Source organism: Mirounga angustirostris, unplaced genomic scaffold (assembly GCF_029215605.1).
Source record: "Mirounga angustirostris isolate CCGP_5_RB_7025 unplaced genomic scaffold, mMirAng1.0.hap1 SCAF_2, whole genome shotgun sequence".
Lineage (NCBI taxonomy): Eukaryota > Metazoa > Chordata > Mammalia > Carnivora > Phocidae > Mirounga > Mirounga angustirostris.
In genome coordinates, this window is record NW_026991710.1 from 31,314,921 (window position 1) to 31,341,947 (window position 27,027).

Genomic DNA, 27,027 nt, shown 5'->3' on the forward strand with positions numbered 1-27,027 from the left:
TGAGTTGTTTAAGTTCTGGAGATGGATGGTGATCATGGTAGGTGATAATAGGAATGTACTTAATACCAAGGAACCATACACTTAAAAATGGCAAATAAAGTTATATATATTTTACCACAACAAAAAAGAGCTGTTTTTAATAGTTATTTTCACTTTCAGAGAATAGTATTATAAAGTTGCATTATAGAAATAGATAACATTAATGCAAGAAAAATTATTTTTTTTAAGATTTTATTTATTTATTTGACAGAGAGACACAGCAAGAGAGGGAACACAAGCAGGGGGAGTGGAAGAGGGAGAAGCAGGCTTCCCGCTGAGCAGGGAGCCCAATGCGGGGCTCGATCCCTGGACCCTGGGATCATGACCTGAGCCGAAGGCAGACGCTTAACGACTGAGCCAACCAGGTGCCCCAATAAATAAATCTTTTTTAAAAATAAATAAAAATATGACTGCAGGATTAATAACTGAGTTATAAACTGTTTTGTTGGGCGCTTGGGTGGCTCAGTCAGTCAAACGTCTGCCTTCTGCTTGTGTCCTCATCTCAGGGTCCTGGGATTGAACCCCGTGTCCAGCTCCCTGCTGGGTGGGGAGTCTGCTTTTCCCTCTCCCTCTGCCTCTCCCACTGCTCCTGCTCTCTCTCTCAAATAAATAAATAAATAAATAAATAAAATATTTTAAATAAATAAACTTTTGTTTGCTGTTTAAATTGTTCTTTGGAAAAGCCATTGAAAGAGCAGTTTTGCCTCTTGTTCTCAATGCTTAACATTTTTATTAAAAAGAAACAAACTGGGGCTCCTGGGTGGCTCAGTCAGTTAAGCTTCTGCCTTCGGCTCAGGTCATGATCCCAGGGTCCTGGGATCGAGCCCCGCATCAGGCTCCCTGCTCAGCGGGAAGCCTGCTTCTCCCTCTCCCGCTCCCCCTGCTTGTGTTCCTTCTCTCGCTTTGTCTCTCTCTGCCAAATAAACAAATAAAATCTTTAAAAAGAAAAAAACAAACTGGAGTGCCCAGCTGGCTCAGCTGGTGGAGCATGTGAGTCTTGATCTGGGGGTTTTAAGTTCGGACCCCACCTTGGGTGTAGAGATTACCTAAAAGTAAAATCCGTAAAAAAAAAAAAAATTAGAAAAAGAAAAGAAACAGTCTTCAATGTCTGAATAACAAGTGCACTTACGCATAAGAATAGACATCACCTATAATGATGTGAAATTCTGGAAGAAAAATCCCTTACAAAGTGCAGTCCATTGACTTTCTTTAAGGCAAAATGAACATTTTAAAAACAGGATACTGAAAAACATACTAGATATGAAGCCAATATTTAACACGAGCTTCAGATATGTGAATTATTGCTGAGAACAAAATACCTTAAGTTTGAGGAGGAGCAGGATTTGCGGGTGTGGCCAATGCCCACCGATCGCTATTGCACTGGACACAGTCTAGCCAGGCCTACGTTCCCCAAGCCTTGCTGACCAGGGGGTCGAACTCCGACTTCTTGACATGCGCAGTCCTAAGCCCCGCCCCGTAAAACCCAATGGTCTGACCATAGTTCGAGTTTTGAGTGTGTTTGTTCAGGTGTGTGAGGGTAAATGCCTGAGAATGAAGGAGCTTTTTTTTTTTTTAAGGTTCCCAGGTAATTTTGGTTTGGGAATCACTGAGCTAAGAGGCTGATCGTTTCTTTCTGTCAGGTGGACATCTCAAGCAAATACCTGCAAATTGTGCATTCCTAATTCCAGGGGCAACTTCTGAACTTTCCTTCTTTCTCGCAGCTGCATTTCAGCGTTTCCCCACCTGAAACTCTTCCCTCACTCACCTTCATGGACGGCGTGCGCCCTGGTGTTCCAGCTGCATCTTCTGAGGATTGGGGAGCCCAGAGCTTACTCCTCAGAAGAAAACCAAGTGGGCCAAATTCACACACAGCCTATTTGGTTTCACCTCAAAGCCTCTTCTTTGATGCGGATTTTTTGGTTTATTTAATATTTTTCATTTATTTTTTTAAGTAGGCTCCATGCCTCACGACCCTGAGATCAAGAATTGCATGCTCTGCCAGGTGCCACCAGTATATTTTTTAAAGTTTGTTTATTTTTTTAATTAATTAATTTATCTATCTATCTATCTATCTATCTATCTATCTATCTATCTATCTATTTATATATTTATGGAGCTCGAGGGGGAGGGAGGGGAAGAGGGAGAGGGAGAGAATCCTCAAGCAGACTCCCTGCTAAGCACAGAGCTCCATCCCAGGACCCTGAGATCACGACCTGAGCCGAAATCAAGAGTGAGACGCCCAACTGCTTGAACCACCCAGGCACCTTAGTGCCCCCAGTATTTTTTATCAACGTTACATAGGCCTATAGTTTAAAGACTTGTCCATAATTCTAAAAGGCATGTTAGGAAAAACAGCAGTCTCTACAACCACCACCATTTCCAAAATGCAACTTTATCTAACTCTTTAACCAGTTGGTTTATATTTTCCTCCATAATTCTATATAACGCGCTAATCTAAATACACCTTGGTGTTTTGTGGGTTTTTTTGTTTTGTTTTGTTTTTTACTTTAAACATTACTGATTTTTCCACATAGGAGATGAAGATTTTACATTTTCTGCCACACACATGCACACTGCTCTCAGTATCTCACCCTCCCAATGTGTTGTAAGTTCGGTTAAATCAATGCCAGCTTCCATTTTATGGTCGTGTAAAATGTAAATGCTGTTTACAGCTAATTCATGTTATTAGTTTTTCTTTCCTGCCCAACTTATCTCTCGAGAGTTTTAAGTGCTTCTTAACATTTGTTTAAATTTTTAATACCACTAATTTATCCCTAATCACTCCTCCCGTTGAGTAAATCTCTCAACACTTCCAAATATATCAGGTACTTTATCACTTCCCATTTTTTTTTACTTTAGTTTTTTAGAGCAGTTTTAGGTTTTAGGTTTACAACAACATGGTGGGGGGGCAGTACAGGGATTTCCCATATACCCCCGGCCCCATATATTTGCAACCTTTGGAAGCCATCTCTCTTGCCGCATTCTGACCTGCTCTAGATTGTATGGATTGACATCTAGACCAGCTGCACAGAGGACATTCAGACAGTTCCCTTCAACATCACCTCGGAGACACCTTTCATCTTATTCTTATAGATACCTTTTTCTCAGATCTCATGTCTTCCTTTCATTTTGGTTCACTCCCTGACTTGGGCAGAGTGTTCTGAAATTTCACTATCCTGTGTCTCAATGTGGGTCTTTCTAGATGTACTTTATCGAGTATTCAGTGGGCCCTTCAGTCTGGAACCTCATTTTTGGGAAATTTTCTTGAGTTATTTCTTTGATGATTTCCTTCCCTCCATTTTCTCTACTCTCCTTTTCTGGAATTCCTAAAATACTCTAATTTCTTACTTTACATTTTTCCCCTTCTCTTTGTTCTACCTTTTGGAAGATTTCCTTAACTTTTCTTCCAACATTTTTGTGGATTTTTTACTTCTACTATTATGTTTTTAATTTCCATGATCTGTTTTCTAGTCCCTAAATCCTTTTATTTTTAATCATTCTGTTATTATTTAATCATTCTGCTATCTTCTCATTCTTAAAAGTAGAGCACAGTGGCACCTGGCTGGCTTAGTCAGTGGGATGTGCAACTCTTGATCTTGGGGTTGTGAAATAAAATAAAATCTTAAAAAATAAAATAATAATAATATTTTTTTAAAAGAGTAGAACACAAAAGTATTGATTAGAAATCTGATGTGCTACATGGCTTCAGTGTAAGGTAACTTACCTGCCCATTCCATTGGGCTTCTTTCTTCTTGGGCTGGTTATACTCTCTAGACAAGGCTCCACCCCATTCTGGGAAGATAGATAGGCAAGAAGCCTGGGGTGGTATCAATATTCAGCATATAAAGTTTTACTTATTCCTCCTATCGTCACTTTGGTAACCTGATCTTAACCCATATCTGGGGTTCCTCAGTCATGATTCCCTCATTTTAAACACCAGAATATAAACCTGCAGTCCCCTGCTGGTGTGTTCAGCTAAGGAGCAATCGTCATTGGCCTGGAAGGCAAGAAGTCTAGAGATCTGTCTTTTTTAATTTTTTTTTTTTTAAGTAGTCCTCACACCCAGCCCAATGCGGGGTTTGAACTCATGACCCTGAGATCAAGACCTGAGCTGAGATAAAGAATCAGACTTTTAACTGACTGAACCACTCAGGTGTCCCAATCTAACGACTACTTTTTTTTTTTTTTAAGATTTTATTTATTTATTTGACAGAGAGAGACAGAGCACAAGCAGAGACAATGGCAGGCAGAGGGAGAAGCAGGCTCCTGGCCTAGCAGGGAGCCCAATGTGAGGTTCGATCCCAGGACCCTGGGATCATGACGTGAGCCAGAGGCAGATGCTTCACTAACTGAACCACCCAGGCGCCCCTCTAACTGCTTTTTAAACAGACTTTCGACCAATCTTTCTGATCTTACTTTTACTTCCAGAAGTATCTGGGTCTACCAGTTCCCAAGTTTTGGGGGGGGGGGTTCTGCCTTTGAACTGCATTGTTCCTGGTTTTCTCCACCCGTTTAGGATTCAGTGCTCTCAAGGTTGCTATGTCAGTTACATTCTTCCAGTTGCTTCCCAGCCTCCAAAACTTGCTGCTGTCTCCCACCTCTTCCCATTCTCTTTGTTCACGTGGATTTATGTCTTCCTAAAATGTCCCTTCACTTCCCTCCTACTGTGGTTTTAGAAGAAGCAAAAGCAAATATATGTGGCCAACCTGCTATTTTTGGTGTAAAGTCTCAATGCAGGTCTTGCCATTAATAAAACTAATATTTTAATGTTTATCAGATTGATTCTGTGGTTTGAGATTATTTACCATTATGAGCCTTTTTTTTAAATCCTGTTTTTCTTGTTCACCACAATAGCTCCTGCATCTAATCTTCCGTGTAGTAGATATCTGTCATCAATGTCACATCAAATTAAACCACTCAATGTTTTAGCACATTCTTGTGAAAAATAGTAACATTTTTAAATGTAGTTTTAAAGTTGAGCATGGAACTTTTCCTCCATTACTAAAACAAAATATTATACACACATACATACATACATAAAATGTAAGTGAATATTAAGACATAAAGCTAAGCAATGGGCCTTTGACATTCAGAAAAGATAAAATTCACTGAAAACCTTTAACTATTTAGATGTCCAACTATATAATTATCTAAGCCTTTAATTTGAGAAGGACCCTGTTTAGAGCAAATTACAGTTGTCAAACCACACTTTAATAAGATTTCATCAAGTCAAACTATGACACAGTATTTTTCAGAATGTGATAATTACCAGTATTCAAGAACTGTGGAAAATTTTCATTTGTGCTTTTTGCGGAAGTCTCTCTGTATGCTAGTCAGAGGCCATTTGGAAAAGCAAAACATGAAAAATTTAACAGTAAAAACTTTTCAATTATTTAAGATACATGGTGCCTGGAGTTGGTTGAGAAACAATTGGGTTTTTTGGGTTTTGTTTTTTTTATTATTGGGTTTTTTTGTTTGTTTGTTTCTGCCATTGAGAGGAGGCTGAAATCTCTGACTGTCCCTCATCAAGCAGGTGACCCAGAGGGAAAGGTCAAATATGATCTGGAAACTTGTTCTGAATTCTTTTATCTTCATATGCTATGGGAAAACGTAGAAGGGCTGACTTTTAAAATCCAACATTTCTTTATTCCATCAGGTAAAGGCCATTCCAGGATAGGTCAATCAGGTTTGCTGCAATCACGAACGATCCCATAAACCCTCGCGTTTTATAATAGCAAATATGTCTCTCATGACCCCATTAAATGGCTGTGGCTCTGGGTCGGAGGCAGACAACTCACTGCTTGTGACTTCTCATGCCCAGATGGAAGCTGAAGGAGAAGCACCATCTGGGACGTGTTGCTCGGTGACAGAGGCAAGAAGCGCCTGAAAATGTGGTGCCTCTTCAAATTTCTGTTCACATGTGACCCTTGTCTCATGTCCTCACATTCCACTGAGCAAAGCAGGTCACACAGCCAAGGCCAGCACTGATGGGGAGGGGAAGTTTCTCCTCCAACAGGAAGTCCCTGTGTGTTGCCTGGAAAAGGGTAGATGTATAATCCTCTAATAAGGAAGGGGATGATGCAAGAGTCATCGAAAACGATAATATAATCTCTACAGGTAGAAAGGGCAAAGCAGGGGGGCCTTAAATCATTTAAGAAAGAAAATGGGGGGGCACCTGGGTGGCTAAGATGGTTAAGCGTCTGCTTTCAGCTCAGGTCCTGATCCCAGGGTCCTGGGATCGAGCCCCACATCAGGCTCCTGGCTCAGCGGGAAGCCTGCTTCTCCCTCTGCCTCTGCCTTTCCCCCTGCTCATGCTCTCTCTCTCTCTCTCTCTCTTTCTCTGTGTCTCTGTGTCTCAAATGAATAAATAAAATCTTTAGAAAAAAAAAAGAAAATGGGATTTGAGAAAAGTTGAATAGTGATGAGTATGGGAAAGTTTATAGGTTTAAAATGTTTTTTCTTGAGTTAAACACAATGGTACTTTAAAGAATTTAAGCCTGGATTATCCACCTTAAATAATGATTTGTCAGTTATCCTTGCAACGTAATTTTATTGGAGACCAGTATTTCTTTTAGCAGTATGCTTTTGGACTCCTTTCTAATACTGTTCACTTTAAGAAGTACCAACTAAATTCCACTTTAATGCAGGTAGGGTTAACAGACTGAGTTGAGAAGATAGTAGATCAAAATAGTTTGGATAAAAACGCAAAATGCAGCCGTTTCATCTAGAGCATAATCATTTATCTAGTGGCTACCCAAACAAGAAACTGTAGGTCCTCTGGGTTCTGGCTTAAAAAGTAAGGCTCATTATTCATTTGACAAAACAGTGATGTCTCAGAAACACCAAGAATTATGTGGTGCTCAGAAAAAAAGAAAGAAAAAAAGAAAAAAAATTCCCTTCCTACTAAGTTTCTTAAATTCAACACTTTATAGGAATGCATTTTTTAGTGTAAGGCCTAGTCCTCAGCTGAGATGAGTATACTAACGCTTTAGTGTTCATGTTTAAAGGGTGTTGAGTTTTCAAACATGAACCTCCTAGAGAGTATTACCCTCACATACTCTGACAATTGATCAGGGCATATCTTTATCTGACCAAAGCAGAAACCAAGATGCACAGCAGTTCAGAGAATGAATGACTCTTTCCCTGAGATCTATCTAGTTGTGACAGGTTGGGGGTGATGGGTAGGGGAAGGTGTGCTAGACTGGACACCATGAGAAGGAAAAAGAGATGTGGAAATTTTAAAAGCAGGAGCCGGGGTAAGGGACCACAAACCAGGCCTGGTGTTAAATTTCTAATGATCAGAAGGCCTAGTAGGAATTCAAACTCAAAGAATTATTAAAATAAGAAATGAGAGAAAACTAAGCAATTTCATGAATTTACTTAATGAAAATAGGCATAAATAATAGATATTTAAATCTTTTCACAGAGAAAGACCATCAAACTCCAGCCGGTCTGCAGAAACGATTGTTGTTGGTGTAGTTTGGGTTTATGGCCAGTAATGAATATACTGATAAAGTCTACTGACACTTTCTTTTTTTTTTTTTTAAGATTTTATTTGACAGAGAGCAAGAAAGCACAAGCAGGGGAACTGCAGAGGGAGAGGGAGAAACAGGTTTCCTGCTGAGCAGGGAGCCAGATGCAGGGCTGGATCCCAGGACCCTGGGATCATGACCTGAGCTGAAGGCAGATGCTTAACCGACTGAGCCACCCAGGCGTCCCCACTGATACATTATTACTCATTCTTTCATCAACCTTGAAGTTGGGGCACTAGAGAATAGTGACAAGCATTTCATTCTTCTTGGTTAAATTCAGAAGTGCTAGCTTACTTTAGAGAAAAGGTTTGTATAGGTGTATCTTATATTATTATATGCCACCTTTCTTTTTTCTTCATGAATATAAAGGGACCCAGTGATTCATTTTTCAAGAAATATTTATTGGACATCTACTATGAACCAAGCACTGTTCTAGGTGCTGGAGACTCAGACAAAAAAGGATTTACATTATAGCAGGGTAGACAGACAATATTAAAATCCAATTTATAATATCATGGCAGGTACTGATAAACACTTTGAAGAAAAATTAAGTAGGGTAAGAGGGTGGTGGTGAAGTTCCCATTTAAGGAGAGGCGATGGTGTGTTGGTGACAGACAGCTCACACCACTTTCATCAGAGCTGGCCACTACATTTTTAGGAATTTTGCTAGTCAGATATTAAACAGCCATTATTATAAGTTAAATTATATAACCTAACAAGTAAACATTATAATAAAAGCAAAGGTAATAAACATGCAAAACATGTCACCATTTATATTTATTTTTCTACTTGTTACTTTTTATTTACATCTATTATATCCGCATGTTGAAAATTTCACATAACGGTGTACTGCCATGTCTTCCCGACTCCATGTTGAATGAGGTCACGTTGATAGCTTGCAATCAGCCATGGTGGTTGTATTTACACCATAGAAATTGGCAAATAATGCAAACCAGGTTTTTGGTTTTGTTTTGTTTTTTATTTTATTCCAGAGAGCTCATTAATCATTTACCAGCACTTTCTAGAGAAGAGTCTTTCTGATGAGGAGATACTTGAGCAGAGGCCCGAAGTAGATGTGGGCATTGTCATCAGGATATCTGGGGGAGAACAATACAAACACAGGCCTCAGACCAGCCCCTGCTTGACATGGTCGAGGATCAGCCCAGAGAACAGAATGGCTGTTGATTGCAGTCAGTGAAACGCGGCAGGAAATCAGGGCAAGGGGCAGATTCAGTAGAACTTTGAAGCGCATGGTAAAAGTTATTTTTTTTTTTATAAGTACCTTGTGAAGCCATGGAAGGATTGAAAACAGGAGAGGGTCATGATCTGATCTCTATCACAAAGCATCACTCTATCACACGGAGGAAAATAGATTGTTCCATCAAGTGATTTGTTCTAAATTTCAACTGAGTGGTATCTAAGAATTACCCCTTGCTTGTTGGAAATGTACCAGAAGCGCTGACATGTGCGATCATCCTGACAGTGAATCACAGGCAACACAGGGTTGCCTATCCACTTCTCTTCTCCTTCCTGGGCACCTGGGTGGTCTACACTTCCCAACATTCCTGCAATTACGTGGGTTCATGTGATGAGTTTTAGCTAATGAAATGTGAGTGGGAGTGACATGGGCCACGACCAGGCAGAAGCATTTAAAAGCCACTGGGTAACCTCTATACTTTCCTCTTGTCTTCCATGGCGACTGCAGAGGCCACATATTAAGATGGAAGAACCACAGATGAAAGCCTCCTGGTCCCCAAGTGACTGTGTGGAGTATACCAGTCACATACTTACCCTGGACATGTAACACGAGCAAGGGAAAAAAAAAAAAACAACTTTGTTTCACTAAGTCCTGAGATTTCAGGATTAATTTCTTACTTCAGCTTGACCTAGCCTATCATGACTAATACAGAATTTCAAGCTAGCAGTATTTTCATAACAATAGCTAACATTTATTGAGTGCTTTTCCTAGGCTGGGCCCTATGCCAAGCATTTTACACATATTTCCTCATTTAAGACCCACATCACCCCAGTGAGGTGGACACTATTATTGCTTCATTTTAGAAATGACAAACGAGGCTAAGAGGGGCTAAGTGGCTTGTCCAGGGTCCCCCACAGAACAAAGGGTAGAAGCAAGATCCAATCCTGACTCTAGTACCTTCCCTTTTCCTAATCAAGAAAGAACACACAGCCTCCTGACTTCATTCATTCCTTCACCTGTTTATCGGCACTTACAGTGGTAGGCTCTTGGTAGGCAAAGATACATAAAACACCTCAAGGAGCTCACACAGTCAGGTGAGGGAGAGATTGTGGAAAGTCGATTATAAGGAAATGAATTTACAGGAAATACAGCAGACAGAGGAACTGGACAGAGACTCCAGTCAGCAAAAGCCAGATTGTAGGAAATCCAACAGGACAGATAACCTGGTTTCTTCAACAAATAAATTGCAAGGAAGTTGAGGCAGAACCTAGAGATTAAGAGAGATATAAAAGACTTATCAACCAATGGTAAGATATTCTGGCTCCTGGTTCAAGCAAACTGTGAACAAACAAACAAAAAATGAAGACTCTTACTAGATATTTGAAAATTTGAACACTAAGTGGACATTTAATGATATTAAGAAATTTTTAACTTTAAAAAGTTTGGATGAGATAATGGTTTTGAAGTTATTTTGAATGTGTCCTTACCTTTCAGAGATATACGCTAAAATATTTATAGATGAAAGGACATGATGTCTGGAAACTTCTTCAATGTATACAGGAGGCAGAAGTGGATTGACGGAACAAGACAGGCCAAGGATGATCATTGTTGGCCTGGGTGATAGTTCCATGGGGATCAATTTTAGTAAATATTCAGAACTTCCCAAAATAAAAAGTTTTAGAATAACTATTCCTGGGCTGGATACAAAGGAACTGGTAGAATCGCTGACAAGGTGTTTGGGGAAATTGGGAAACCTTCCAAGGAAAATGGGACCTCCATGTGAGAAACAGTTCTTAAGCAGCAAAGGAGCATGCACAAACAAATGAAATTATTTTGAGCATCACCCAACATTATCAACATCAGAGATGGTTAATATTTGTTTTTCAACCACAGCTGGCTGCTATCACATGGAAACAGGTTACCAGAGTTCATGAAGCTTCCTTCTATGGGCATGCATAGAAATGGGCTGAGAGAACAGGAGACTGAATATCGGATTAGAAAGTTAGGAGACCAGGCAGGAGAAGCCTGGTTCTTTCACTGACCAGCTGTGTGTCTTGGAGAAGGACTCTTACATTTTGTGTCGCCGTTCCCTCATCTGCAAAACAAGGAGGTCCGAAACTGTTCCCGAAGAACCCTTCCTGCTCCCATTATTCTACAAAGGCTTCCACAGACATGAGATGTGATTTGGGGTCATGTGTGGGAATCAGCAGCTTCAGATCACTATAGCATCATTATCAGAACCAGAGAGACGCCCAGGGCAGGCACCTTCGTTACAAGAGACCCTGGGAAAGTTCCCCGCACAGAGAGACCCTCCCCCCCCAATGCACCCTTGGACTGTTTTCTACTTCACATGGGAAGCAGATGGGAGTATTGCCATGAGAGTCTTGTTCATCGTCTTCAGCACAGTACCCCAGACCTTGGTGCCCTTTGCAGGTGAAGGGAGGAGAATTTACTTACAATTTGGCTACTTCCTTGTTAAAAATTCCTCTCAGCTTAAAAATCCGATTGCTTTCTCTCCTTGAATGTTGAATATTGAGAAACCTGACCCCTTGGTGTCCCAAAAGAGGTTAAAATAACACTGACTGAATCATACGATGGACCCGTAATTCCATGCTGAGGAAAATAACGAGAAGTGTCAATGAATCCCCTGACCACCCCGCTCCCCGCACCTTCTGAACTGCAACAGAGACTCACCTGCAGTCATTATCATGGAGGAAGTGATAGGACCTGGGGTCCAGAACCCTGCCACCTTCCCATCCCATCCACCCCTACCTGGCAGGAGCTGGAAGCCACACAGACTGGTCTGGGAGAGTGCTGGCATGTGAGAGGGAAACAAAGGGCAAGTGAGACCTGCCTGGTCTCTGACTTTATGGGTCCTGCAATTTCTGTCCTAGTATGATTGCAAAGAAAGTTGGTCTGGTTGACAGAACGAGACAGCCCCAAGTGGGGCTGATCTGCAGACAACCTGACAGAACAGTTCCCTCATCCCCAAAATTCCCTTGAATCCTTTGTAATCAATCCCTCACTCCCCAAATTCCCTTGAATCCTTTGTAATCAGAACAGCTCCCTCACCCCCCAAACTCCCTTGAATCCTTTGTAATCAATCCCTCTCCCCATCCCCAGGTCTTGGGACCCACTGATCTGTTTTCTTTCCCTATAATTTTACCTATTGTAGAATGTCATATGTATGGAATGGTCCAATATTTGGGGTGTAGGGGGGTGGGAGAGTTTGGCTTCTTTCACTCAATTTAATGTTTGTAAGATTTATCAATGATGTGTATAACAATCATTTTCATTGCTATATGAATATACCATAATTTATTTACCTCACTGTATGAACATACCACAGTATTAGCCATTGTATTGTTGATGGACATAAAGTTGTTTCCAATTTGGGGCTATTACAGACAGGGCTACTAGAAATATTCTTGCACACACCCTTTTATGCTCACTGCATGCATCTTCTTTATGGTTTAACGATCCCAAGGTCATGAAGACGTACTCCTACCTTAGTTTCTAGAATTTTCATTCTACCTTTCACACTCGATCTACAATTGACCTGGAATGCTTATTTGTATGTGATATGAGGTGGGGGCTCAAGTTTCTTTCCCCTTTTTGCTACTTGGATATCCAGTTGACCCACCACCATTAATCCAAAAAAAAGTCCTTTCACCCTGCTCTACAGTGTCTCCTCTGAAATAAGCTGTCCATACACCTATAATTGTTTCCAGGATCTCCATTCTATTCCACCGTGTATTTATCTTAATCCTCCCATTTTGTTCTTTTTCAAGATTTTTCTCAGTTATTCATGACCCTCAGGATTTCTACATAGAGTGCCTGGGTGGCTCAGTTGTTAAGCATCTGCCTTGGGCTCAGGTCATGATCCCAGAGTCCTGGGATCGAGCCCCACATCGGGCTTCCTGCTCAGCGGGAAGCCTGCTTCTCCCTCTCCCACTCCCCCTGCCTGTGTTCCCTCTCTTGCTGTGTCTCTCTCTGTCAAATAAACAAATAAAATTTAAAAAATAATTTCTACATAATTTTCAGGCTCCTGCCTGGGTTTACTCATCATGGGCCCCAGCACTGACAAGGTGCCTGGCACAATGAATAGCTGTTGTCTAGGTGGATGTGACCTGGGACCTTTCAGAGATGATGGCAAAGACTTTCTCAGCAGCAACCTCCCCACCTCCACTACCCCGGCCCGCCGCCCGGCCCGGCTCCCCTGCCCCATCCCCTTCCCCTTTCCCCCTCCCCCTCCACTGACCCGGGCCTCCGTCCCCCCAGAGGCGCTCGGGTGAACTGCAAGGAGGCGGAGCTCGTCGCTTTCCTCCGGGACGCGGCCTTCCGCGTGGCCGGTTCTCCCCGCCCCCGCCTCTCCAGGCCCCGCCCCCCCTCTCCCGGCCCGGCCGGAAGGGCAGTCCCCGGGCCTCCCCAGCTTGGCTGCAGGCAGCGCGGGGATGGCAGCGGCGGCGACCGCGGCTCCGGGAGCCCCAGGCATGGACACCCGGCTGGACCAGGAGACGGCGCGGTGGCTGCGATGGGACAGGGTGAGGGCGCCAGGGGGTGGGAGCGTCCGGGGGAGGCGTGGGATCCTCTGCACCCCGCAGGCGCCCCCCTGCCTTTCCTGCGGGGAGTGCGGGTGCCTGCGCTTCCCTCCCTCCCGCCGCTCGCAGCCGCCGGCCGCGCGGCCCGAGGAAAACCGGAGCTGCTGAACTGAATTTACGAATATGCAGATTACGAGCTGCTGGATGGGAAAACGCAAGCCGCCCCCGCGAGGCCACAGCCCGCGCCCTCAGCAGCCGGGCTCCCGCTGTGGGGAAGTGGGACCCACCCGGGCAGTTTGATGCTAGGCGCGGTCTCAGCGCATCCACACGGAGGAAGTCGAGTCGCAAGCTGTACTACGGATCCAAGAGTGGGGAGTGGGTGCAGAGAGCCGGGGCAAGGTCAGCCCTCCGTCCCAGGTCGCCGGGGAGCCGCAGAGAGAGCCGGGTAGCAAGCACCCGGAGTAAGGTGGTTGGGGCGCGGTCGCTAATTTTTCTCCGGGCTGAGCTTTAAGTGGTTATTTAAAAGGTGCCCCTGGGAAAGCAAAGCGAGAGCTTAGGGCGGGAATCCCTCTGGATGTGACCAGGGTTGTAAGATTGTAAAGTGGCTTGGGAGCAACTCAGAAAAACAAAGTTGTTTTTCTCATCAAACTCGGGAAGGCGGCGGAGGAGGAAGCAGGGGTGGCCAGGCCTCCTTGCATTTGGCCCTGCCTGTGGCAGATCCGAAGTTTGCCCGGGGAAAAGGTGTCCCGGGGCAAAACCAGGCATCTGGCCGTCTGGGGCTGCAAGTGGGGGAGTGGGAGAGCGAGCCGGAGCTGATCTCGACTTGGCCGGGCCCAAGGGTCGTGTCCAGTTGGGGCGTGCGCGCGTTCGTGTCACTCAGACCGCTGGCTCAGCGGTCCTTCCGCAGCCCGCCGTGCGTCCCCAGAGACCCAGAATCCTTCCGTCCATCCTATGCCTTTTGCTCCTGGGAACTTTGCAGAGCAGTATTCCCATCCACCTCTCCCAGGTGCTCGGTTGTGAACACGGGTACTCCTGATGGGGCCCGCCTGGCTTCAGGCATCTTCCTCCCGTCTCTGGCTTTGCTGGAAAGATAGAAGGGGACTCCTTCACAGACCGCTAGCTTTTCCCCTGTTCACTCTCTTAGGTGCTAGAGCAGAGAGAGAGAATCAGGGACCCAACTCCAGACAGTACCCCCTCTCTTGTCTGACTCTCCTTCTTGCTCCTTGGGCATGCACTTTGTTTTCCCAGAATGTTCCTTGGCTCCTCTGCTGAACTTGTTGCTCGGGCTGTCATTCCTGTTTTGGGTCTGAACTTAAATGTGTTTATGTAGACAGGCCTTCCCTGACAACCAGTGGTAAATTATGTCTCCCTAATACTATCTCTAGATTGGTCAAAAAACAAAACAAAACAGAACAAAACCTTGTTTGTAGGTGCATTTGTTTAATGTCTGGCCCCAGGGCTGACTTGAAAGGCGGACTCGGGTTGGTAGCACAGCCCCCGTTCCAGGAGGGCCCAGGACTTGGTTTAATCCTCGGCTGTACTGTCTTGAAATTCTTAAAACTTGTCAAACAGGGAGTCCCACGCTGTCATTTGCCCTGGGCCCCGACAAGTTAAACAGCGGTTCCTGTCCACTTGCTCATTAATTTTCATGGTCACTAGGGCCTGATATGGTGCATGGCTCATACTTGCAGGGTGAAGGAAGGGAGTTGCAAGCTCTGGCGGCAGGGGCCAGGTCTTCCTCTTCACTTCTGGCCCCTGAATGAGAAGGGAGAGCACATCCCCCACAGGATGCTATTGGCAACTTCTTGGGTGGTGTTTCTTTTCCTGGAAAGACAGTCTTGTAATTCTGTAGAGAAGGAAAATGTTTCCATTTCTGGTAACTTAGTAACTTGAGGTGGGTAGAATCCTTTTTTTTTTTTAGAGGAGGGGAGGGGCAGAGGGACAGGGAGAGAGAGAATCTTAAGCAGGCTCCGCGCTCAGCGTGGAGCCCAGTGCGGGGCTCGACCTCACAACCCTGAGATCATAACCTGAGCTGAAATCAAGAGTGAGGCGCTTAACTGACTGAACCACACAGGGGCCCCTAGAGCCCTTTTAAAGTCATAATTGATAATGTGTTTTTCAATGAGCCTTTCCCTTTGAAGAAATAGAAACCTAATTTCCACAAAATGTTGTATCTGCATATGGAGAGAGAGTACCTCCCTGGGTAGAGGTAAAGGGATATTATTCTTTTTATTTATTTTTTTAAAGATTTTATTTATTTATTTTAGAGAGAGAGAGTACAAGCAGGGGGAGAGACAGAGGGAGAGAGAGAGAGAGAATCCCAAGCAGACTCTGCACTGAACACAGAGCCTGTCGTGGGACCCAATCCCAGGACCCCAAGATCATGAACCGAGTGGAAATCAAGTGGACGCTCAACTGACTGAACCACCCAGGCACCCCTCCTTTTTATTGTTAATTTCTACCACTCCTCTTGTTCTTTCCTCTATTTCTTCCTCGGTTTGAGACAGATGCCAAGTGGGGAGCATCCTGCCAACCAAAAGCATTGCAGCGGTCTTCTCTGATTTCCCCCAGGGCCGCAAGGCAGGTGCCCTCTGCATTCCCACTCCGCCTTATCCCCACCTTCATCCCTGGTGTCTCTGCTATCACCTTTGGTTACTCTCCTGGCTGATTCTGATCTCTGCCACCCTCCTGACTTTGCAGTTCTAGTCTCTGTCTCCTTTGGTTTCTCTCAGGCTATTTGGTCTTTAATGGCTATCAAAGGCCAGTTGGCATTTTCCACATCTACCCCGTGTACAGGAAACTCACCAGATATTGGGTGTGGCCTTGAAGTCTGTGTTTCCTCTTTCACTCAGCAAATATTTATTAAACCTCTTTTGTGTTCCAGATCTAAATCCTTCCTTGAGGGCATCTGCTCTGTGATCAGTGGCTATTGCTTTTAACCCAAAAGGTGGGGTTTTACCTGACCCCAAGGTGGAACAATGTGGAAATGTGGGATTACTTCCTCTTCACGTTTTATTGCAATAGCATTTCAGAGTTTAATTACGTGGCATATCTTGGCTGCATGTTCAGCAGTTGGATGACGACTGTAAGAAAAAGTGCTTGCTCTCTGGTTCCTCTGAACTCTTAATTTAAAAGCCTGATGTGGCATTAATGTGATTGTCATTTTCCTCCATTCTTAACATTTTCTGCAACTCTTGTACAAAGAAAATCAGGCAATGTAAAATGAACTTAAATGATTCATAGGAGTGTCTATTTGAAACAGCTAATGTAATAGAGAAAGCACTAGATTAATGTTTAAGCAAGTCACTTAATCTCTGAGGCTTCTCCTCTGTAAATTGGGGGTTTTGTTATTTGTCTGCTTCTTGTGGTCATTGCAAGCTTCACATTTGACCAGGTATGTGAAAGAATTGTACAAATTAGAAGACACTACAATAGTAAGGTTTTGATTTAAACTGTATAATCTCGTAACTCTGTGGGAAAATTTGAAGATACTAGGGAAGAAAATGAACATTTGATTACAAGTAAGTGCCAGGCAGAGAAAGATGTTTTACGTTAATTTAATGCAAACCACCTCAGAACCGCCTTGTAAAGGAGGTTCTAGACTGTTCCCATTTTACGGATGAAGAAACTGAGAATTCAAGAAGCAAAATAGTCGGGGCGCCTGGGTGGCTCAGATGGTTAAGCGTCTGCCTTCGGCTCAGGTCATGATCCCAGGGTCCTGGGATCGAGCCCCGCATTGGGCTCCCTGTTCCGCGCGCGGGAAGCCTGCTTCTTCCTCCCCCACTCCCCCTGCTTGTGATCACTCTCTCGCTGTGTCTCTTTCTGTCAAATAAACAAATAAAATCTTTAAAAAAAAAAAAAAAAGAAGAAGCAAAATAATCTACCCAAGTGCATCTAGTCGGTAGGTGACGGTATGGCTGGCATTCCATTCTGGATGTTAGACCCCAGAACCTAGGTGTTCATTCCATTTCTCCAAAAGCACTTGCCTTGGTGGGAAAGAAAATAACACATTATAAAGGAGAAAACTACTTCCTTCTAGTCACAACACTCCTGACACCAAATGTACAGGTTTTCCACACCGAGTTATTTTCTATGGATACCGACTGGGCATCCCACAATTTCACTCAATTCTGACACTCACCACCCGGACCCAGCACAGATCCCGCCCTCAGCTTAGGGGCTCAGCCCCACAAAACTACCCCCACCTCAGATGCCAGTCAAAAGCCCCAGGTTATCACCTGTGCTTCTGACCAGCCATTGATACCTCAGGGGTACCCGTGGCCCCCTTCTCAGGCTTGTAATTTGCTAGAACGGCTCACCGAGCTCAGGGAAGCATTTTACTAATGATTACCAGTTTTCTTGGAAAGGGTACAGCTCAGGAACAGCCAAATGAAAGAGCTGCATAGGGCAAGGTGTCTGGGAAGGGGTGCCGAGCTTCCATGCTCTCCCAGCACCCCAAGTGTTCCCCAGCTCCGAAGGTCTCTGACACCAGTTGTTGAGGGTTTTGGGGGGAGGTTCTGTTACCCTGGGCGGGATCAAATCTTTGGCCACTGGTGAGGAACCCAGCCTCCAGCCCTCTAATCACTAGTTGGTTTCCCTGGCAACCAGGCCACTGCCTGGGCATAAGCTCAGGTTTGGCGAAAGGGGTTTATTATGAATAATAATAACAAAAGTTGTTCTTACCCCTACCACTCTGGAAATTCCAACGGCTTTAGTTACAAGCTCTATTCCAGGAGCCAGGGACAAAAACGAAATGTATATTTCATATTGTATCACAGTATCACAGATTATAATTAAAAAATTGAGTCACCTGAAACTAATGTAATGTGCAATTAAAAAAAAAAAACACCTTACCTCATATTTCAGATTTCAACGTCATCGGAAACTGAGAAGCCATATGTGTAGGGCTTTTCAAATATATACCCCCTATAGGTTAAGTTATTGTGAGTCTTTTTTTTATATTTCAGATGTTTTATTCTGTTATTCAGCTGGCTGTATGTTGTATACGTTTCTGTTCCGCAGAATCCTTTAACTTTGGAGTCAGCGAAACAACTAATGGCGGACGGTAATAAAGAAGAACTACAGAAATGTTTTGGGGCTCGAATGGAGTTTGGGACAGCCGGCCTTCGAGCTGCTATGGGAACGGGCATTTCTCATATGAATGACTTGACCATCATCCAGACTACACAGGTACCACGTTTTTATATTTCTTGGTTATTCTTAACATGTTCCCAGTGGTAAAGGATAAACTCAGGCATGTTAACAATTTTAAGCAAAAACCTGTTTGAATCGGGCCGTACCAAACTGGAAGTCATTACGAGCACCCCACTGGCAGGAGCTGGGAGAAAGACTTACAGAGAAGAAGCAGAAGCAGAGCGAGGAAATTAATAGATTGGCTATAGCTCATGCGGTTGCCTTTTTTGGGAAAGTCTCTCTGGCTGTTAGTAATTGGCCGCCCTTAGGTTTTAATTTCTTAACCTTCAGGCATTTACAGGCTTGGGTTTGGGTTTGCTTCTATAGGCAATCAAGACATTAAAGCCTCCTCAGTCTAATGGCCTCCTTGTCTAATTAATATAACCCCGGGCTCCTGTTGTATTTGAGGGACCTATATTGTTTTAATTATGGCCAGGTCTTATGGGTTTGCCAAGGCGCAGGGAGTCACACATTTACTCTGTACAGTAGGCTTATGCAATTGGTGAAAGGGTACTTGTTTCAAAATTCATACAGCCTGCTTTTCTTTCTTTCTGTTTTTCTTTCTTCCTCCCTCCCTTTTTTCCTTTCTTTCTACAGAAATTTATTGAATGCCTACCAAGTGCCAGGCTTTGAAGATACAACAATGACTAAAACAGACAGATTCCCTCATGGAACTTTCATTCCAGTGCAAATCCACCAGCTAAGCTGACGACTTTTATGGTCTTGTACTTCTGCAATGGTGGTAGCGATGCACTCATTGAGAAGTTTCTCTAACGGCCAGAATAACCAGAAGCTGATTCTATTTCATGTTAATTGATAGTGTAGGTGGAAATTATTGCTGAGTTCCTCTGCCTTCATTTGTAAATTTTACTGTCAGAGTCTACACCCAACTTTTAGGAATAGAGATGAAACCTTTCTGTCATGAGGTATCTGGAGTTTTGTTTATGAAGGAAATGAGGAATAGATTATTCTGTTTCTTTCTTTCTTTTTTTTTTTTAAGATTTTATTTATTTATTTGACAAAGAGACACAGCGAGAGAGGGAACACAAGCAGGGGGAGTGAGAGAGGGAGAAGCAGGCTTCTCGCTGAGCAGGGAGCCCGATGCGGGGCTCGATCCCAGGACCCTGGGATCATGACCTGAGCTGAAGGCAGACGCTTAACGACTGAGCCACCCAGGCGCCCCGATTATTCTGTTTCTTCAACTACTTAGACTTGTTAAAAATGAAGGCGACTTTAATTCTGAGGGGAAAAAAAGTCTAGAAAATTTGACTAATGATGATTATGTGTACCTTACATGTAGCTCCCAGCAGAAAAGGCAGACTTGGGCATGTTCTAGTGAAACCCTAATAAGAAGTCTTACATAAGGGTATGGGGTTGCCATGGAAACCCTGGCTCCAGCTTCCTGTTCAGCAATAGGGCTCCCTGAGATCTTTTTGGAGGGAAGGCTCAGAGTGGAGTGAGCCTGGGAATCCTGTTCTGGTTTATGGATAGCATGGAATTGTGCCACTGGGTAAGGTCACCCTCTGCTCTAGGTTATATAACATATCACCCAAAACATAGTGGTTTTAAACAACCACGTTTGTTTCATTCACAAACCTATAGGTGGAGTTCAGCGGGGACAGCTCCCCTCTGCGGGACTTGGCACCACCTGAGCCAGCTCAGAAGCTGGAATCACTGAAAGCTCGTTCCCACTCATGTCTGCAGTTACTGCTGACTTTTGGCTGAGGTCTTAGCTGGGGCTGGAGGCCTCCATGTGGCCTGGGCTTCGTACAGCGTGGCTCGGGGAGCGGCCGGTGAGAGCATCCAGAGAGACTGCACAGGCGGCAGCTATGTTGATTTTGATGACCTAGCCTTGAAAGTCACACAAATTCACCTACTTCCATCATATTCTGTTTGTCAGTAGCGACTCAAGGAGGTTGTCCGTGTTCAAGGAGAGAGCACATAGACACTCACCTCTCAGTGGAGGAATGTCGGTCCCATTAGAGGGGCACAGGAAATGGGATATATGCGCATGGCTGACACTGGAAAGTCTAGTTGGTTCCATCCCCTATTAGGCTTAATTGTTAGGGGATTCTGAGGGATTCTAGATGAACCCAGAGCCTTTTCTCCTGTACTCATCTACATCTAATTTGTAAGTATGATGAAATCTATCCACAGAAAGGTCTTAGGCCCTGTCTCATACATCTTCTGCCTTAGGGGAATTGGCCTCTTCTGGGAGTAGACCTTGTGATAGGTAAGAATCCTACAGAACTAAAATGAGTAGATCCTTTAAAGGTCAGCTGATTCAACCAGCCACTCCTTGAGATAATTTCCTCTCTAGCCCCCACCACTTTCAAGTGATTATCCAGCCTACACTGGACCACTTACAGTAGGAGACAAGGATGTTCAGAGTTATGACAGTTTTATGAGATCGGCAGGTACATTTTTAAAGTCTTAGGAGTGGCTGATAATCAGCAAAAGAGGTTCCCAGAACAAACCACCCAGGCTTCCATCCCCAGGCTGGGGTTCTGTCACCTGGTGAATGCCCTGGCTTTCTCTATGGTCTAGGCACTCTTGCTGCTGGTCTCCAGTGTGGACTCCTACCCTAATGGTGCCCCAAAATTCATCTGGGTGGATTTAAGAAGCAGATGTATGTGAGCCATAAACATCCCAGTGGGAAACAGGGTAGAGAGTAGAGGGAAAGTTTTGTACTGTTTGCCTCATTGATAGAGGTTGTAATTTCCTCTAAGGTTACTTCACCAGGCCACCTCACATCGATGATGGAGTACTCACTGTCTTCTGGAATAGCCAATCTGTCTTTGGGTTGTTCTCATTAAAGAATGGTTTCAGGGCGCCTGGGTGGCTCAGTCGGTTAAGTGGCTGACTCTTGATTTCTACTCAGGTCACGATCTCAGGGTTGTGAGATCAAGCCTCACATCGGGCTCTGCGCTGGGTGTGGAACCTGCTTAAGATTCTCTCTCTCCCTCTGCCCCTACCTCCTGCTCTAAACAAAAGACAAAAAACATGGTTTTGTGATTTTGAGCTCAAATGTGTCTTCAGTTTTTACATATTGGTCATAGTTTGAGCTTTCGAAGCCATACAAAGTTCATTTTATGTCTCCTGTAATAACATTTCAATTCCATAAACCTCTCTCAGCGCACACTGAGTCTTTTCTCTAGAGTAAACATCCCCTCTTCTCTTAGCCATTTTCTCAGGCCCTTAGTCTCAGCTGGCCCCAGTTTTTTAGAGCAGTTTGGTGGTGTGAGGATTCTGGGCTAAGAATGAGTGCTTTTTGTGCCTTCGAACACTGGGGCCACAGCCCGGGAATTGACTGGGGCTGGGCAGAGGGTGCTGTCGCTGGTGTAAGCCTTCCAGGCACCTGGGTACCTTCTGGAAAACCCACAGAACCAATGCACACGTGTCCTTCTTTGTATCACTCGCCCTCAGAATTTTTTTTTTTTTAAGATTTTATTTATTTATTTGACAGAGAGAGATACAACGAGAGAGGGAACACAAGCAGGGGGAATGGGAGAGGGAGAAGCAGGCTTCCCGCGGAGCAGGGAGCCCGATGCGGGGCTTGATCCCAGGACCCTGGGATCACGACCTGAGCCGAAGGCAGACGCTTCACAACTGAGCCACCCAGGAGCCCCCCAATGTAATATTTTTGTCTAAGAAAAATGAAAAGCACTCTCAGTTGGCACCGCTTTGACAACAAAGCTGTAAAGGATCTCCCCTACCAAAAATAAAGAGTTATTATTTATTTTTTAAAAGTCTTCCTTTAAGGGCGGGGACAAAAAAAAAAAAAAGACTTTCTTCAGTCCAGGTGAAATAAGTAATATTAGTCAGCCCGCATTCTCTTTGCTCAAAATAAAAACCTATTTTGTCCAGTGATATAAACCCGTTGAATTCAAAGTTTATTGTTTTTCTAATCTTCCATATTTCCAATTGATGTGAGGTTATTTACTGCGTCCACTGAGATTCAGGAATTGTGCATTCCATCAGTAGGTGGCAATAGCCCAAATTCTGCACAATTTTTATATGTATAATTGGCTGAGCCATGTAATTGGACCGATAAGGCCTCCATAAAAGCTCGCCTGCTAGAAAACAAGACCACAAGTAGAACAGGTTTAGATCAGATAATTGTCAAAAACTTGTAAAACAGACTAAGTTTCTTTGACTCACTGAGCAGCAGAAATGTTTGAAGCATCTCCTTTTCCTCAGACATTTCAAAACTTGTGTGAAGGGGGGACCATAGACCTTGAAGGAAAGGGATAAAAATAATGCTCGTAACAGCAAACAAATAGTGCTTAGTGGGTGTTGGATTGTCAGCACTCAGCAGGTTTTAATTAATTTAATCCTAAAAACAGCCCTTTGAGGTAGGTACTGTTGTTTTGCTGTTTTACAGAACAGGAACCTGAGCCACCAAGTGACTAAGGGATTTGTCATTTGCTCTCGTAGGTGGCAGAGTAGAGTATGAGCCCACAGATTCTGTGTGCTTTTAACCCTTGCCCTGTACCACCTCTAACCGGACCCAGACAGAAATCCAGGCTCATGTGTCTGGGCAAGCCCCTCTGAGCCTTAGCTTTCCCATCTATACAATGGGATTCCTTAGCAAAGTTGATCTGGGGGGTTACCAATAATAGACACGAAGTGTCTAGCACAGTGCCTCATACATAGAGCTAGACATAAATAAAACTGTTTTTTCTTATTGTTCAGTTTGTTTAATTATCCATGGGATATTTTTTAGGGATTTTGCAGATACCTGGAAAAGCAATTCAGTGACCTGAAGCAAAGAGGTGTTGTGATCAGCTTTGATGCTCGAGCTCATCCACCAAGTGGAGGCAACAGCAAAAGGTATTGAAAGATACGTAAGAAACCATTTTTTGTAGTGTATTTTGTGGTTTTATTTTTAATCACTTCGCATACATTTGTCAGCCACATTGCTTATCTATAGAAATGATGAGTACATTCCATTTGCAACGTTTCCGAATTCTGGTTTTACGTTTGGGTTTAAAAGAATGAAAGTATTCATACAAAAGAGAATTTAAGATCTGTCTAAAAGACAGACATTTTTTAAAGGGGCAACGTTATTTCTCCCTCTCGCTTTCTTCCATTTGTCATTTTTTTTCTTCCCCCACTATTCATAAGCCGCCTGAGCTCCTTCCCATTTCTTGAGCACCTGTTTTCAGCTGCTTTCTTGTATCATTCCCAAACCACCGGGACTCTCATGTAGCCACAGGCAGGTGATGATGCAGATGCAGATGACGATGATGATGATGATAGTAATAGCTGCAATTACTTGAGTGCTGGATGTGAATGAGGCCCTTAGGTATTTACTCATTCAATTCTCACAACAACCTATAAAGTGCGTACTTTTATCTCCGTGCTCTAAGATCGTGAAGCTGGAGAAGGAGCCACAATTTCAGCATCAAGAAGCTGACACCAGTAGTAAACATCTTACACGTCATGAGCTGTACAGTCTGTCACAACAACTCAACTCTGGCACAGAGCACAAGCGCAGCCGTAGGTCATACGTACGGAATGGGCATGGTGGTGTCCCAATAAAGCTTTATTTACAAATGGGCTGTAGGTCGCCACCGCCCGCTCTTAATCATGTTACATGACCCTCTTTTTCACTTGAACACGTCCCCGATTATGATGAATTTTTACTCCAGAGTATATGTATTAGTAGTTTCTTAGGTTGAAAGAACATACAAATATTTAATATTAATGAAAAGTCTCATTACCTTTACAGCGCAGAATGAGTTCATAGAGTCCTTTTTTTTTCAAGATTTGTATTTATTTATTTGACAGAGACATAGAGAGCGAGCACAGATAGGCAGAGCGGCAGGCAGAGGGAGAGGGAGAAGCAGGCTCCCCACTGAGCAGGGAGCCCGACTCGGGACTCGATCCCAGGACCCTGGGGTCATAACCTGAGCCGAAGGCAGGTGCTTAACCCACTGAGCCACCCAGGTGCCCCTCCTTTTTTTTTTTAAGATTTTATTTATTTACTTGAGAGAGTGTGAGAGACAGAGCATGAGCAGGGAGAAGCGCTAGAGGCAGAGGGAGAAGCAGGCTCCCCACTGAGCAGGGAGCCCGATGTGGGACTCGATCCCAGGACCCTGGAATCATGACCCAAGCCCAAGGCAGATGCCCAACCAACTGAGCCACCCAGGCGCCCCGAGTTCATAGAGTCCTAATCTTTGCCCATGAGGAGCTTCTAATCTAAGGGAGAAGCATTGATGGGAACAAATGTGCAGCTCTGAGGAAGGGAGTATGGCCAGGGCATAAGATTAGATGCTGTCAGCTCCCAGACTGAACTCAGAATGACATAAGATTTTTGCCTTTTTTTTTTAAGATTTTATTTATTTATTTATTTATTTATTTATTTATTTATTTATTTATTTATTTACTGAGAAAGCACAAGCAGGGGGAGAAGGACAGAGAGGGAGAGAGAGAACCTGAAGCAGACTCTGTGCTGAGCCTGAAGCCCCACAGGGGGCTCGATCTCAGGACCCTAAGATCATGACCTGAGCCAAAATCAAGATTTGGATGCTCAACCAACCCAGCCATCCAGACGCCCTGTTAAGATTTTTGCTCTTAAGCTGCAGGCTCAAAAATGTGGTTTTAGTCAACAAAGCAAGAGAGAAGCCATAGCTCTACGTTTATGAGAGAGACATAGTATAAGCCAGAATCAGTTTGTCAGTTTTTAGTTAGTGAGCTTACAGTTAGAATTAGGTCATACGCGGGGTGCCTGGGTGGCTCAGTCGGATAAGCATCTTCCTTCGGCTCAGGTCATGATCCCGAGGTCCTGGGATCGAGCCCTGCGTCCGGCTCCCTGCTCAGTGGGGAGCCTGCTTCTCCCTCTCCCTCTGCTGCTCTCCCTGCTGTGCTCTCTCGCTCTCTGTCAAATAAATAAGTAAAACCTTTTAAAAAAAAAATTAAGTCATAAGCATGCTTTCCCGGCCCCGGGGTTGGGCCACTTCCTGCAGCCAGAGCATGCGCGGTGCACAGATGTGGCTAATTGTACCTGTGGAACTTCTGAAGTTGCTTCTTTGTAGGCTGACTCTCCTGCTTCTGGTTGAGGCATCCTTCAGATGTGTTCACGTTGTTGACTAAGGCATGGATATTTCTTACTCTGGCCTCGGAGCCATATCATTTCCGGAAAGTGACTGCTCTGTGAGTTTATGGCTCAAGTCTCCGGGTTTGATGGGATGGAGTGGAGCTCAGGGTCGCTCTCTATCCCCTACACCATGCAAGACATTCAGAGATAGTATCATAAATATTAAACCAGTACACGGTCAAACATTCACGGTAAGCAAATGGAATTTTATTAAAGAGTCAGAAATGATTGCAGGCACAGAATTTTATGTAGGAACTGTTTGTTAGTCCTTTAATCTTCCAATTTTAAATATCTGGTGGGGAACATAAACACATAAACAGTAACTGTCAAGCATATGCAGAGAGCACATTAATTGAATCTTTCCTGTGCAGATTTGTAACTTAGTTTGTATACATAATGTATACGTTGAGTGTCTCCCTTGCTTCTTTCAAGAAAACGACTTTAAAGTCAGCCAGAACACAAGAGAAACATTTCATGAGGGTGAAAGTGATGTCAGTTTGAAGTCACTTCAGTTCGAATGAATAGTTTAGACCTACTTCAGATTTTTATTAAAATTGTTTTTGCTGTGTTTTATTATTTTTATGAGTTTCCCTTATGTGGAGGCTTTTTTTTTTTTTTCCACTGTCAAAATCATGTTTGTATTACTGTGGATCCTAGGAATTTTAACACTCAAGTTGTGAAAACACAGAGATCTCTTTGTGCCCAACCAGCTCCCAGAAAGTGTTGGCTAAAGCTGGTGCTCAAGAAATATTTGGGAAGAGAATGAATACATATCTGCTTGTTTAATCCTGTAATGGTATAATGTGGTTCAGTGGAAGTAAACTGCTCAGTTTTTGTGATAAAATATCTAACCCCAAGGCTGAAGAAAGATTTGATGCCCAGTTCTGTGTCCTGTCCTAAGAAAAATATCAGCATCAAAGATTTAAGTCTTGTTTTATCTATTTATTTTTTTTAAAGATTTTATTTATTTGACAGAGAGAGAGACAGAGAAGGAACACAAGCAGGGGGAGTGGGAGAGGAAGAAGCAGGCCTCCCGCGGAGCAGGGAGCCTGATGCGGGGCTCAATCCGAGGATCCTGGGGTCATGACCTGAGCCGAAGGCAGATGCTCAACGACTGAGCCACCCAGGCGCCCCTTAAGTCTTGTTTTAAAGGGCCAAATGGAGCCGAGATGTGTCTGTGCCCTGTGTATATATCACATGCACACTCACATACATTTGCCAGTATACGTCATATTTCGTGAGACGATGTCTCATCAGATGCTAGTCTATGTGGCTTATATTGGGCTGTGAGAACTTTAGACGAGCATTTCTCAGCCTCTGCCCTGTTGACATGTGACGTCATACTGGGCTGGATACTTCTTTGTTGGGGCCTGCTGTGTGCATTGTAGGATGTTTGGCAGCATCCCTGGCCTCTAGCCTGCT

General features: G+C 43.9%; 1 protein-coding gene and 1 long non-coding RNA gene across 3 annotated transcripts in view; one reads left to right on the forward strand and one right to left on the reverse strand.

The window, feature by feature from the left end:
- Nucleotides 1-13,163: 13,163 nt before the first annotated feature.
- Nucleotides 13,164-27,027, forward strand: part of PGM2 (phosphoglucomutase 2) — a 37,656-nt gene continuing 23,792 nt past the window's right edge. The window contains exons 1-3 of one of the 2 annotated variants that reach the window (XM_045881335.3): nucleotides 13,164-13,313; nucleotides 18,333-18,500; nucleotides 23,230-23,336. In XM_045881335.3, coding sequence (XP_045737291.1) covers nucleotides 13,224-13,313; nucleotides 18,333-18,500; nucleotides 23,230-23,336 — 365 coding nt within the window. In that variant the 5' untranslated portion in view covers nucleotides 13,164-13,223. Of the gene's footprint in view, nucleotides 13,314-13,501; nucleotides 13,710-18,332; nucleotides 18,501-23,229; nucleotides 23,337-27,027 lie in introns of those variants that run through there. The other variant, XM_064584366.1, reaches the window with a different exon arrangement.
- LOC135363579 (uncharacterized) overlaps nucleotides 23,330-27,027 on the reverse strand; it is a 49,228-nt gene continuing 45,530 nt past the window's right edge. Inside the window, exons 2-3 of the long non-coding RNA XR_010409332.1 lie at nucleotides 25,513-25,728; nucleotides 23,330-25,386 (exon numbers count right to left, since the gene is read on the reverse strand). This is a non-coding gene — a long non-coding RNA (uncharacterized LOC135363579). The remainder of the gene's footprint in view (nucleotides 25,387-25,512; nucleotides 25,729-27,027) is intronic.